Raw genomic sequence first — 15,484 nt, forward strand, 5'->3', positions numbered from 1 at the left:
TGTATACCAAGGGTATTCATTTAAAATTCAAGGTGGTCCAGCTGGGCTAAATGTCCCCAAGCTTTCTCACTCAAGTTGCAATGATTGGCTGAGTAGAAACATGTGACGAGTACCGTAGATGCAAGAAAAGCTACACCACTTAAAATAGAAACACTTGTCACACATCTGTCATAATTGAATAATTCCCAATAATTTATAGGTTACACATTCAGGTAGAGCACTGTCAACACAACATGATCACTGACAGAGAAAGTTAGAGGAGACACAATATCTTTATTTTTTTAAAGTTATTTTTCAGGCTTTTGCCTCTATTAGTCAGAGTGAGTGAGTGAGTGAGTGAGTGAGTGAGTGAGTGAGTGAGTGAGTGAGTGAGTGAGTGAGAGGATGACACGCAGCAAAGAGCCACAGGCTGGACTGGAGCCTGGACTGCCACAGCAAAGACTAAGCCTAGATGGCAGGCGCGCACCCCCAGGTGAACCACCAGGGCCTGAGACAGTCTGTCTTTCTTATTGAGTCTCTCACACAGAGAACAGCCTCCGACTGGATACGCAATGGTTTAGTCTTTATGTTCTTCACTCCAGAACATGACAGACTTTTATTAGAGGCAGGTCTTTATGTGTAACTCCCTCTGTTTGATATGAAGAGTTGGTCATAGTCATTAGTACGAAACCTTGTTACAGATGACTTCTCTCTCTCCCTCCCTCTCTCCTGCTCTCTCTGCTTGGAGTGCCTTATGTTTAGTTATTCCTCTAGTAATGAGTAATAAAAAGCAAGTCACCTCCAACATTCAAACTACCTCATACACACAGTTTGTTCTCAGTGAGCCACTTTATTGGTGCGTTGGTGCCTTGCTTTGTGGGCCCCTAAATAAAAGTGATGGACATGTTGAACATGAAATCTGAGATGTTGACATGTATCTTAGCAAAACTCATAACTACTGACCTCCATCAACCCACAGAGCACTGTGGTGATTTGGTGGGAAATGAACAAATGTTTGCTCAACAGTATGAAAAGTGAAAGGTATCCAATCGAGTGTTATTAGACATTTTAACATTGGAGTCTGTTGATGTCATGACCATGTGACATACACACTGAGGGAACATGTATCACAGCAGACAACCACTCCTTTGTGCTGTCCTTCCACTGTTTCCTCCTCTTCATCATCATGTTGCCTCCTCTGTGTCTCCTCCTCCTCCACCTCCTCCTCTGAGATGCTGAATCCTCCTCCACAGCGACAACAGTACGAATACACACCTTGATCTGAAACAACATAATCACATTTTAGATAGAAAAGTGTGGATTTATCTACCTTCCTCAGACAGTGATCATAAACACATACGGCGAGATTTCTCTATATTCATTTGCTATTTAAAACAATTAGAATACAAACATTTGTATGTGTATATATATCCATCTCTTGTATATACAGTGGGGATCCAAAAGTCTGAGACCACTTTCCCATTCACTTGAAAAAATGAGTATTCAGAAGTATTCAGACACTTTGCTATGACTCTTGAAGTTAAGCTCAGGTTCCTCCGTTTCTCCTGATCATCTCTGTTTCTACACCTTGACTGGAGTCCGCCTGGTAAACTCAGCTGATTGGCCATGATGTGAAAGACACACACCTGTCTATATCAGGTCTCACAGTTGACAATGCAGATCAGAGCAGAAACCATGAGGAGGAAGGAACTGCTGCAGAGCTCAGAGACAGGATTGTGTCGAGGCTCAAAAACATTTCTGCTGCACTGAAGGTTCCTGAGAAGAACAGTGGTCTCCATCATTCTCACATGAAGAAGTCTGGAACAACCAGGACTCTTCTAGAGCTGGACCTGGACTAACTGAGACATCAGGGAGAAGAGATGGTCACTCTGAGCTCCAGAGAAACCTCCAGAAGGACGGCCATCAGCTCTCCACTGATCTGGCCTTTATGTCAGGGAATCCAGACGAAGCTTCTCCTCACTGACAGTTTGTAAAGAAGCAGCTAAAGGACTGTGAGACTGAGAGAAACCAGATTCTCTGGTCTGATGAGACGACGCCTGAACTGTTCGGTCTCAGCTCACAGAGTCATGTCTGGAGGAAACCAGACACCGCTCATCACCTGAACACCATCCCAATGGTGAAGCATGGTGGAGGCAGCATCAGGCTGTGGGGGGACAGGGAGACTCAGGACCTCAGATCGGGCTGAAGGTTCACCTTCCAACAGGACAATGACCCTCAGCACACAGCTGAGACAACACAAGAGTGGCTTAGAGACAACTCTGTCAATATCCTGACCAGAACCCGATCCAACATCTGCAGAGACCTGAAAACATCTGTCCACTGAAGTCCTCAACAACCTGACAGAGCTGAGAGGATCTGCACAGAAGAATGGTGTGAAAAGCTTGTTGGATCAGACCCAAGAAGACATCAACTGAGTCCTGAGTAAAGTGTCTGAATACTTCTGTCAATATGATATTTCAGTTTCTCCTTTTTAATAAAAACAGCATTTCTAAACTTCTGTTTTCACTTGTCATCATGAGGTACTGCATGTAGACTGATGAGGGAGAAATGAATGTAAACAATGTTAGCATGAGACTGCAACATAAACTGTGAAGTGAAGGGTTCTGAAAACTTTCTGAGTGCTCTATATGTATCTACAGTACATTGTATTCCTTCCATTTTATTTAACAAAGTTTATTGTAGGTGTCTTACCAAGTTTATAATAGTTTTGGATTTTTCATTAGTTTTTATTTTTAATTTTAGTTTGAATTAATTTGCTTATTTAGTTTAGTTTTTATTTTTTGAAAACGCTCAGTCTTAGTTTAGTTTTTATTAGTTTCAGTTTTTTTTTATAATACAAGGTGTTTGTCAAAGCCAGATTCAAAAGGTCAGAAAAAGTATTGTATAATAAAAACTCAACAAAACATCAAACCATTTTAAAAATGAAAGGACTGATGAACAACCATCCACTATAAAAGGTCTGTGTTAGTCAGTTTGTTTGTATCATTAACCAGAAAAATAACTGGAGAACAACCACAGCAACAACAGAACATAAAATCTACATCCAGGCAAAAACATGTAAACAGTCACACCAGATGCAAGTGTGTAAATGTGTGTAGTTGTTTTTCTGAGGTGAGATGCATGTCGAGAAGAAAACTTGAAAAAACTCAAAACCCAACAAACTCTTGATGTTTGATTAATTTATATGAACCAACTCAAAATTAACTCACCAGTGAACTGGACTGTCCAGCACCAGCTACAGGAGCTGCAGCTCTCCGGCTCATCACTGCAGTTAATTAACAATAAAATACTTGACTTTATTAATACGGTGAACGTTTTGGACACTTTAAGTGCATATGTACTGGTCGTACACTGAGAGCCAATCATCTGGTAAGATACTGCTCTGTCTGACACAGCTAAAGAAATGAATGTTAGCTGTCATATCCCCCTAAAATACTACAGGCTTATGTACGCAATAAAGAGAAAAACTGACAAAATTTTCTCTATAATTTTAGTTAGTTTTGTAAACATCCAATACAGTTTGAGTTAGTTATCTTTTTTTATTAAACCTTGTTTTTGTTTTTATTTCAGTTAAGTTCATTTTATTTCAGTTTTCACACCTAGTTTTCATTATTTTGTTATTATTTTGTTATTAGTTATTGTCTGTCTCTCCTTTCAGGGTTTCCACCAGTGTATTCCAAACCTGGCGTCCTGCGGGGACCTAAGTTGACCCTGCCCAGACCTGAGTCAGTCCTGGTTTGAAACCTAGATATAAAGGCTGGAAAGCACACTAGCGACGTCAACCCCTAGCCTTGAGTCGTCAAAGCCCATCCTGCCTGTCATTGAGAGCATATTTCGTGCATGCATGTTCTGGGACTGGGCTCTATTCACCAAACTGAGCACCCCCAGCTCTGCATATCCTGGCAGCTTTACTGTCAGAAACCCTGCCTATATTGCCTGAATAATGCACTGACAACTTGAAGTAGACAAATTTAGTGGAGTTGTAGTGTGAGTACAGACGATGCAGCTGAACAAACTGATGAGTTAAGTGTGAAACTACCTTGTTACAATGTAGAAGGAAGTGTTAATTTTACACTCAGAATTTAGCTGCTGGATATCCTGTGGTTAAGGCAAAGATACGTGACTCTGTATGCAAGATAACAAATGTATCATTTATCATCTTCACCATCTACTGCTATTTTGTTTTTGTGTGTCTTAGTGTAAATGGTGTGTCATTACCCTTGTCCCAGGTCATGTCCTCCAGATGGACTGTAGAATCTACTGGCCAATCCTGTTTCAGCTCCTGTGCTGGAGAAGCATTAATGCATCATTATTATGGTGGAAGGAAGACGAGCAGAATTATGTAATATTCACTATGAACACTATGAGGTCTTTACACTATATGTGTGTATTGAGTCTGGACGAGGCAGAATACATGGCTAAAGTGGAAGCACCTCACTGTGAGCGTTTGTGACTGAGTCTGTTTGATACTAGACTGCATACGTCCAACACAATCTCTAACCTGAACGATCACATAGCTTCTTTTCCCTACTCACCCAAAATATCACCCCCACGAGAACAGTCCTACCAGACCTTTATTCTCATGCTTAGGGTTAGGTTGGGGTTAAAACATAACACTCTGAAGAGTGTTATGAGGGGCTCTGGCACAAGGTTATCATAGGGTTAGGGTTAGGTTGGGGTTAAAACAAGGGTTAGCGTTAGGGTTAGGGTTATGTGCACTGGACTTTTGTTACAGTAATAAACAGGGGGTTAAGCGTGTGGAATGGTCATGGTTTGCTTAGGTTTAGGCACAAAACAACTTAGCTATGTTTAGGAAACGGACACACTGTCAAAAAAGACACACTGTCATATAGACACACTGGCCAACAGAAACACTGTCAAACAATGTCAAAAAGACACACTGTCAAACAGACACTGTCAAAAAGACACACTGTCAAACAGACATTGTCAAAAAGACACACTGTCAAACAGAAACACTGTCAAACAGACAATGTCAAAAATATACACTGTAAAAAGGTCGAACTGTCTAATACACACACTGTCTAAAAACACAATGTCAAAAACACACATTGTCAAAAGGACGAACTGTCTAAAAGACAAACTGTCAAACAGACACATTGTCAGATAGAAACACTGTCAAACACAGTCTCAAAAAGACACACTGTCAAACAGACACTGTCAAAGATACACACTGTCAAAAGGACAAACTGTATAAAAGACACGCTGTCAAAAGAACACATTGTCTAAAAGACACATGGACAAAAAGTCACACTGTCAAAAGACACACTGTCAAAAGGACGAACTGTCTAAAAGACACATTGACTAAAAGAAACACTAATAAAAAGACACACTGTCAAATAGACACTGTCAAAAGACACATTGTCAGAAAGAAACACTATCTAACAGTCTCAAAATAACACTGTCAAACTGACACTGTCTAAAAGACACTATCTTAAAGACACACTGTCAAAAGTACAGAACTGTCTAAAAGACACACTGTCTAAAAGACAGATAGATAGATAGATAGATAGATAGATAGATAGATAGATAGATAGATAGATAGATAGATAGATAGATAGATAGATAGATAACAGTTGATAACAAATAAACAACAATATTTGGATTACTCCACTTCCCTTGGCTGAGGTGTTGTATAGCCTGATGGCAGTGGGAACAAAGGATCTCCTGAACCACTCTGTTCTGCACGAAGTGAGATGAGACGTTTGCTGCAGCTGTAGCTGCTTCTCTGTCCTCCCAGAATGTTGTGGAGAGGATGGTTGGTACTGTTCAAGATGGCCTCCATCTTACATTGGATGCATCTCTCCACAACAGTCCTGAGTGAGTCCACACTCTTGCCAAGCACAGACCCAGCCTTTTTGACCAGCTTGTCCAGTCTCCTTGTGTTCATGTCTGACATGCTGCTGCCCCAGCAGACTGCAGCATAAAAGAGTACACTGGCCACCACTGACAGATAAAACATGTGTAGCATTTCACTGCAGACATCAAAGGACCTAAGCCTCCTGAGGAAAAAGAGCCAGCTCTGCCCCTTCCTGTAGATGGCATCCGTGTTCAGAGACCAGTCCAGTTTACTGTCCAGTTGCACACCTAGGTATTTATAAGTGTGCACCACCTCAATGTCCTTCCCTCGAATGCTGACTGGCAGAAGGGTGGGCCTAGACCTCCGACAGTCCATCACCATCTCCTTGGTCTTGGAGGTGTTCAGAAGGACAACATTTCTTGTTGCTCCATTCACTGAAGGCCATCGTCGGATCCCTGTACTCCTCTTCCTGCCCGTTCCTGATATGCACCACAATAGCTGTGTCATCCGAGTATTTCTGGATGTGGCAGGACTCAGAGTTGTATTTAAAGTCGGCTGTATACAGGGTGAACAGGAACAGAGCCAGAACAGATCCCTGTGGAGCCCCAGTGCTGCTCATCACTGTCCCTGAGACACAGTTACCCAGCCTGACGTACTGTGGTAGGCTTGTCAGGTAATCCACAATCCAGGATGTGAAGCAGGGATCCACCCCCATCCCTTCCAGTTTGTCTTAAAGAATGGGGGGTTGGATGGTGCTAAATGAACTTGAGAAATCACAGAACATAATCCTCATGTAACTACCTAACAGAAGTTAATGTAGTCCGTGATACATTCAACCATTCTGTCAAGGTCAGGGTCCTTACTTTTATCATTTCCCTGTGACTCCAACAGTACATTCCAATCTGTGCACTCAAAACAGTCTTTTAGAGACTCACTGGCCTCCGGGGTCCAGTTTCTGAATGAGCAGGTGGTTGCAGCCTGCCTCAGTACACAAGGCTTGTAGGAAAGGCTGAAGAAAAAACAGATTATGATCTGATCTGCCAAGTGGTGGTAGAGCTGAAGCAGTGTAGGCCTCCTTGATATTTGCATGCAACAGATCAAGTGTCTTATTTTCCCTTGTGGGACAGTCAACATACTGAGTGAAGCCAGTCAGGTGATGCAATGAATGCATCAGGGTGCTGGGTCTGTACTCTCGCAACATTCTTGTGAAAGAAGTCACACGCGACTGCAGGCTCTGCTCGTGGTTGAATGTAAACAACAATGGCGACGATGTGTGAGAACTCCCTCGTACATAGTACGGTCTAAGACCAACTGCCAACAGTTTAATATCCCGACAGCAGATCTTCTCGTTCTCTGTGATGTGATTGGGTTGCACCATCTACAGTTCACAAGCAGAACCAGTCCTCCACAGTTACTCTTTCCACTTGCACTGGCGTCTCTGTCCACTCGTACTGCAGTGAAGCCGGGTAAATCCACACAACGGTCGGAGTGTTGTCGTTTAACCAGGTCTCTGTGAAACACATGAGACTACACTCACGATATGCTCGCTGGTTCTTCACAAGTGCCTCCAGTTCATCACACTTGTTAACCACGGAGTTGACATTTCCCATGAGGATCGATGGTAGATAAGGCTTATATCTCCATCTCCTAGCCTTTAGCTTAGTCCCGGCTTTGCATCCACGGTATGGCTTCTTCAGCTCAGCCGGTATGGGATGTTTAACTCCATATCTGGTAAACTTTAAAGCCAGGAGTTCTTCCTTTGTGTACATTAATTTATCCATCGTCAGACGAAACAACGACGTAGAATAAAAAATGGATCAATGGACAAAAAATATACTAATATATACAAATATATTACTGAGGGGTCAGTTATTTCAATTATGTTTATTATTGTTGGTATGTCATATTGTGAATTTAGAGACCCACCTGATTTATTTTTGTGTGTAATTCTGTTAATTTAATGGTTTAATTTGCAATGCATTTAGTTCATTTATGAGTTGAGCGCTATTTGAGTTCCGCCACCAGGTGATGCTGTTGAGGCTACAAGAGACAATTTCTTTAATGCACTAAGAGAAGAAGAAAACGCAGTTCAGAGTTGTTGTCGTTGTAAACAGCATGACAGCTTACATGCTAGTTGCTTTAGCAGCTAAGGACACACAGGTGGACTGTAAAGTTATTGTTTCCTATTTTATATTGTGTAAAATAAATAAAAGACACTGTGAGAGACAAACTACAAGCTATGCGGACTTGCAGCCACTTGTTGCCAGCGCATCATTTGGCAAGACATACTGTCAAAAAGACACACTGTCAAAAATACACACTGTGTAAAAGACATACTGTCAAAAAGACACATTGTCAAAAGGACAAACTGTCTAAAAGACACACTATCAAAAAGACATACTGTCATACAGAAACACTATCAAACAGAAACACTATCAAAAATATACACTGTCAAAAAGACACTGTCAAACACAGTTTCAAAAAGACACATTGTCAGAAAGACACACTGTCAAACAGACACTGTCAAAAGGACAAACGGTCTAAAAGACACACCGTCTAAAAGACACCCCGTCAAAAGAACAAACTGTCTAAAAGACACATTGTCTAAAAGATGCACTGTCAAATAGACACACTGTCAAATAGACACACTGTCAAACAGACACTGTCAAAAGACACAATGTCAGAAAGACACAAACAGTCTCAAAAAGACACACTGTTAAACAATGTCAAAAAAACACATTGTCTAAAAGACATACTGACAAACAGAAACACTTGGAAAGACACTGTCAAAAAAAACACTCAAAAAGAATACAGTGGACAGAATCTCAGTCAACAGATGGAAAGTGAAATCAATGGACTGATGGATAGAGTGATGATGGAGGGATGGATAGACAGGTGAACGGATGGATGTTCACACACATTTTTTACACTTCACTCTTGAGGAAACAGTCATTATCAAGTTGTACAGTTTGACAGTGATAATGACTTTGAACCATGAATAATTAGTGCTAAACTTTGCTTGGCTTTTAATTAGTGTGAGGAATAATTGCTGCTAAACTAGTGATAATTTAAAATAGGATAAATAGTGAGGGAGAGGCAGGAGCTTTCAAGGAAGCATTTACGCACATATACCGACAGAAAAACATCTTATTTCCTACAGTTTCTGAAACAACAGTATGATCGTTTGAGAAGTTTCTAGGTCAGACTTGTAACATTTCTGTAGCACTCTGAACATGAAACAAGTCTGAATTGAATACTGACAGAGTAACATAAAGACTGCAGCAGCAGCACAAAGTGAAACATGCAGAGAGCTACAGAAATGTGCTTCTTGTTTCATCTTCAAATGGCACTGTAGTAAATTATCCACAAAGGAAATAAGATCAGTTTAATCAACTTTGATACTGTGAGACAACTTGAAGTTGTTGAGATTCTTCTCAAATCACATCATCTATGTATATTTTTAATTTTCATTCATGTCAACTTAATATGCAGGACCGCGTGTGGTCAATGTGTGAAACTGACCAACTTCACTCCTCTACTGTCTCCCCACAAGAACAGTGGAATGTGTATAATCTTAAAAACACCTCTGGTAGAACTTTGAGGTAAATTGTGAAGCTGTGTGCAAGAAGGGGCACCAGCATTTATTGTGTCTGAGAAAACTGTGGCATTTCCATATTGACAAGACCGTGATGATCTTATTCTACCGTGCTTTTGTTGAATCGATTTGATCTTGTCTCAAGCATAATGGCTTGAAAATCTGTCTTTAAAGAGCGGGCATTCTCTCAATCAAATTGTTAAATGGTCCAGTCAGCTGATTGGTGCACATCTTAACCTAGCATCCCTGTACACCAGACAGTTACAGCAGATAGCTGACTTGATTTTAAATGACGGCTCACACCCTCTGAACAGTGAATTTCAGCTTCTTCCTTCTGAACGAAGGTTCATAGTCCCAAAGTGCAGAACAAAACAGTATAAAGTGCTTTGTTCTATCAGCCATCACTCATATAAATAAGGGTTACGGTTAGTGCATAGAAGTAATGTCTTAACTGATTTATTTATCTTTCCTTACCCTGTGTATGTGGTGTTGTCTGTGCTGTGTGCTTTTACTGCAAAACAAAATTACCTACGGGTACAAATAACATAGCATACCTACCTACCTATGATTTTCCTGTTTCTGTTGTCATGACAATGGGACAAGTTTCAAACAGTGACTTACACATGGCTGATTAAGATTACATGTTAACAAGCAGTCTTTTTTTTTATTTACCTGCAGAAGGTAAGACTTTTATTAGAGGCAGGTCTTTATGTCTAACTCCCTCTGTTTGATATGTAAAATTAATCATAGCAGTATTTTAGTACGAAGCTTTGTTTTCATTCATCCGTGTTGAAGTTACCGCATTACCTGTTAATACAGAGTTAACACCTTCCGTAACTATTTCAAATTAAAAGAACTCAAGAGTTTCAGTAGACAGAAATCCCTATATTTCTTAACAGGACTGGTAATGCTATGCTGACAAATTCTCAAGCTATTGTAAAAACACTGTTCTGCTGTCAGTACTTGTAAGTACTGCAAATATCATATAGACACTAGAATAATAAATGTAAAATGAGCCACCTAGGCTGTGTGATATTTCACAAAGTCAATGTCATGATTAATTGTTACATTTACCTCTGTAAAAATTAATGCAACGTTATTACATTATAAGTGAAATGTGAGGTCCTACCTCTCCTCTGCAGGTCGTACTGTCTCCTACTGTTCGGGTCGCTGAGGATCCTCCACGCTGCATCAACTTCCAGAAACTTCTCCAGACCAGACTCTGCTTCTGTCGGACACTCGCCTCTAAGACGGTCTGGGTGGTACTACAAACACACACACACACACACACACACACACACACACACACACACACACACACACACACACACACACACACACACACACACACACACACACACACACACACACACACACACACACACACACACACACACGCACAGATACACAGGGAAATTCATACTAAAAAAAGGCACTCTGGAACACACCAACTTGATTTAACAAGCTCAGACTCCTGAAGACTGATAATCCACAGCTGAACTTCAGCATCTGTTTTAACACAGAACAAAGTGTGTAGATTTTGTCCCTACTTTTCTACCATATAGTCCTGTCAAGAAGTGATGACCTTATGACAGCATGAATAGACTGCAGTGAGCCATAACCTCCTCCATATACATGCAGGCGTGTGTGTGTTGTGTTAAGACATGAAAAACAGATTTGAATTGAGCAAACACTGAGTTTGCCTTGAGTACTGGCTATCAATACAGTGGCAAGAAAAAGTAATTGAACCCTTAGGAATGACCTTCATTTATGTATAAATTTGTCCTCAAATATGGTCAGATCTTCATCCAAGTTGCAATTATGAACAAACAGTCAATCTGAACTAATAACACAAAATCATTATAGTGTTCTTGTCCATATTGAAAACATCATCCAAACTATCACAGTGTAACTGGAAAATGTATGTGAACCCCTCAACTAATGACATCAACAAAAGTTCAGGAGTTATCAAACCTGGAGTCCAATCATTGAAACAAGACTGGAGGTTTGGGTTGGAGACACTTTGAAATATAAAAAACACTAAAATATTTAGAGTTTGCTGTTCACAAGAAACATCTGCTGATGTGAACCAGGCCTCACATATCTCAGAGGACTTATGATCAAGAATTGTTGATTAGCATGAAGCTGAAAGGGTCACAGAGTCCTCTCAAAGACTTTAGATCATCATCTTCATCAGTCCACAGTCACACAAACTGCCTATAGAACAACTTCAAACAAAGATAATCCACCTTCTGAAGTGGCCCAGTCAGAGCCCAGACCTGAATCCTGTGGAAATGTTGTGGACTGAGCCAAAGAAAGACATGAAAACCAGATATCCTAAGAATATGTTTGAACTGAAGTAGTTCTTGAAAGAAGGATGGTCCAAACTTCCTCCTGAACATTGAGCAGCTCTGATCAGCAGCTACTGGAAGCTCTTGTTGGAGATTATTGGAGCCAAATGAAGTTCAACCGGTTATTAAACCAAAGGGTTCACTGACTTTTTCCACCAGAACTGTGAATGTTCAATAAAGACACCAAAGATTATAATTGTTTGTGTTATATTTCCTTATAAACCCTCACAGTCCGAGGCAGAAAGAGAGAGGGAGAGAGAGAGAGAAAGAAAGAGAGAGAGAGAGAGACTACACTTGGATTCTGCTATAACTATATAGTGCATGTGCCCTCTACTGTGGAGGCAGACAGACAGACAGACAGACAGACAGACAGACAGACAGACAGACAGACAGACAGACAGACAGACAGACAGACAGACAGACAGACAGACAGACAGACAGACAGACAGACAGTGGGGCATCCTCAGACACTATCTAGTAGTAGCTGTGTGTTACTTCAGGCTGGCACAGAGGGTCGTGTGTTTACCTGTAGGGCCAGCTGCTGGTATCTGTGTCTGAGCTGCTGGACCGAGTGTGAGGGGCTGGCTCCCAGGACAGCATACAGGTCCTTCTTTTCTGCTTCGCACATCCCTGCTCTAACACAACACTAAAATCAGACTGAGACATCAATGACTACTGGTAAAGTTAATGCTCTTCACACTGGCATTTACATATAAGCATCACTGGGCTCATTGCAGCATGTAGTGCACATCTTAAACTACAAAAACATAGTTGAAAGTAGGGCTGGGAGAATTATTTTATTTTATTTTTGATTAAGATTAAAAACAATCCCCTCCAACCACTTCCTGATTACACTTTGATGTATGTTAGCAACGTACGTAGGAGTGCATCATCTCGAGCAGTTTGTCGGTTCAGAGACTTTATATATATAGTTTGGAGAGACTGTTCCCTGTTTGGCTGCTATCCCACTCTCAGATATCTTTAACTTATATCGTGTATAACTGGAAAATCTACATAGACACAATGCTTTTAGTTTTGAAATCTGTTTTTTTTATTTTGTTTTTTATTTTTTTGGTGGTGCTTGATATTAGCTTTACTATCAACTATCAACAAGCTGCTGCCAGGGTTGATGTGTTGTAGTTGATCTTATCTATTTTTATTAAATAATATATTGTATATTTAATTGTATATATTTAGATATTATGAATTGAAAAAACATTTTTTTTATTTATCTCATGTTTTTATGTTTTTCCATTGAATTGTATTTAAAGTTCAAGAGAGTCCACTGATAAAAATACTTTTTTTTTTAAGTTCAATAAATGTGTGGTGTTTCCAAAGTCAATGATTAATGGTGTTAAATAATCATGATCTCAATATTGATCAAAATAATCCTGATTATGATTTTTGCTTGATCAGTAGCGAGTACAAAGCGCAAAGGTAACTAAATACACACTCTTTTAAAACACTGAATTTGTAAAGGTCAGAACTCCAAATGAATTATCAGTAGAGAAGAAGGGGCAAATCTAAACAACACATCAAGAATGACATGGTCATGTTCTGCCTCCTCAGTGTGTCCGGTGGACAGAAAAACTGCTGCTGCTATTAGCTGAACACTACACTCAGTACTCTGAGAGAGGCTGTTGATATCTTGTCCAAACCTCCTCCACACTCCTCACACTAACACTCCTCTCTTTACAGACACTATTCAAAAAACTATGAGGCACTGATTTACTTATTAATTATTCACTGAACAACTGGATTACATGACATACAAAAGAAAACTGTGTCTCACCACTGGAAAAAAAAATATTGGGGCATCTCTAGTGGATTCTCACCAACATAGTATTCAGATAATCAATAAAAGAACCACAGAATTAATCAGCAACTACTTTGCTCATCTATATTCAATACTGAATGTTCTGGAGTTTGGGATTTTTGGTCAGACTGAACAAGACACCTGGAAACATTACCTCATATTTGGCACAATTTTCTGACCAAACAATTAATTGAATTATCAAGAAAATAATCAACAGTGTAATCTATTATCAAAACAATTGTTAATATATGTAATATACCTATTAAAAACTGAAAAACGAATCCAAAAATTATTTTTAAGTGGAGGACAGAGAATCATTGAATGCCAAATACATTTTTAAGAAACATAATGATGAGGTGGCTCATAAACCTTGTTATTAATTAAAGAATTGAACAGATATACAAATATACTTGATAGTTATCCCTACGTTGAATCTGGACTTACTTTAGTTACAGGTTCTTAACAACACTGATTCTTCTCCATCAGAAGTGGATGACAGATGTTTGAGGTGTTTTGGGAAGCTCCACTGACAGTGAGACTGGAGGCACTGTAGCGTTGTTACACAGGCACAGAGTGAACTGACTGGCTACGAAGCTACGACTCCGTCTGGGTCTTAGAGAAAAATCCCACCAACGTTTTCTACACGGTGTTATAGAGCAAAAACATGGCGCTAACTCCACCAAGATGAACTCACATCAAAATACACGCTCGGGCACTGTATGGAACCAACGTTTAACGTTGAAGAAACCGGAAACGTTGTTCTTCCTTTAACGTTAGCTTGTGATGAGTAGAGCGCATTAAACAGACACTTTGGGTTCTGTCCTTTAGTTCTGTTTTTTCTGTTTGTGCTCTAGATGTAAATCACTGAAGATACCTTAAAAATAATGCTGTCACTCGTGAGACGACATTGTGTACAGCAATGTTATGAGTCCCCGTGAAAAACAAGCTGCGTGTATAGTCCGCCAGAATACTGTTCCGCTGACAACTTCCTGTCTTTTTAGACATTTAGAATTAAAGAATAAAAGCGTCATTGCTACATCTCTGCAACTTTGTGAGAAACGGAAAAAGCAACCACATGCAAATACATATATATGTATATATATATATATATATATATATATATATATATATATGTATATGTAACATTATGTACCCATCAATAGAGAGATAATAAATGCTTTATTATTCAAAACATTGTCCTTATTAAAACAATTAAACAATAGCTTCTTAAATAAGATACATAGTTAAATATGAACAATACATACAAATGAAAAAATACAATAAAAGGAAATAAATGCAACATATAAATAAGGATGATGAAAATAATAAACAAAGGTATTTCCAAAGGACAAAAGGACAAAACCAAACAGGGGTACCATGAAAGAAAACAAAGATATTAAAAGGAAAATATTTAGGCCTTTACAGGTTTCTACTGCTTTTACTGCTTTACTGCTCTTTAGTCCATGTAATGAATCAATATAGTGTCCAATTATTATTATATAATGTTGTATGTATGGTTTCTTTTTGGTCCATGGACAGACAGACAGACAGACAGACACACAGACACACAGACACACAGACACACAGATAGACAGACACACTGATAGATAGATAGATAGATAGATAGATAGATAGATAGATAGATAGATAGATAGATAGATAGATAGATAGATAGATAACAGTTGATAATAAATAAACAACAATATTTGGATTACTCCACTTCCCTTGGCTGAGGTGTTGTACAGCCTGATGGCAGTGGGAACAAAGGATCTCCTGAACCACTCTGTTCTGCAGCGCAGTGAGATGAGACGTTTGCTGCAGCTGTAGCTGCTTCTCTGTCCTCCCAGAATGTTGTGGAGAGGATGGTTGGTATTGTCCAAGATGGCCTCCATCTTACATTGGAT

At 39.6% G+C, this 15,484-nt stretch overlaps 1 protein-coding gene across 4 annotated transcripts; it reads right to left on the reverse strand.

Annotated features, from left to right (window-relative positions):
• Positions 1–328: 328 nt before the first annotated feature.
• On the reverse strand, positions 329–14,512 carry dnajc24 (DnaJ heat shock protein family (Hsp40) member C24). 4 transcript variants are annotated; one of them, XM_022763020.1, is made up of 5 exons: positions 14,455–14,512; positions 12,291–12,399; positions 10,543–10,678; positions 4,219–4,287; positions 329–1,260 (listed from the first exon to the last, which is right to left on the reverse strand). In XM_022763020.1, exons 2-5 carry the CDS (start codon positions 12,390–12,392, stop codon positions 1,070–1,072), a joined length of 498 nt encoding a protein of 165 aa, XP_022618741.1. In that variant the 5' UTR covers positions 12,393–12,399; positions 14,455–14,512; the 3' UTR covers positions 329–1,069. The 4 variants fall into 4 exon arrangements, with proteins under 4 accessions (XP_022618741.1, XP_022618739.1, XP_022618740.1 ...); XM_022763018.1 differs by having other exon boundaries at positions 14,025–14,500; XM_022763019.1 differs by having other exon boundaries at positions 12,291–12,410; positions 14,025–14,500.
• Positions 14,513–15,484: the final 972 nt, after the last annotated feature.

This window comes from Seriola dumerili, unplaced genomic scaffold, assembly GCF_002260705.1.
Source record: "Seriola dumerili isolate Sdu_G_001 unplaced genomic scaffold, Sdu_1.0 BDQW01000465.1, whole genome shotgun sequence".
Taxonomy (NCBI): Eukaryota; Metazoa; Chordata; class Actinopteri; order Carangiformes; family Carangidae; genus Seriola; species Seriola dumerili.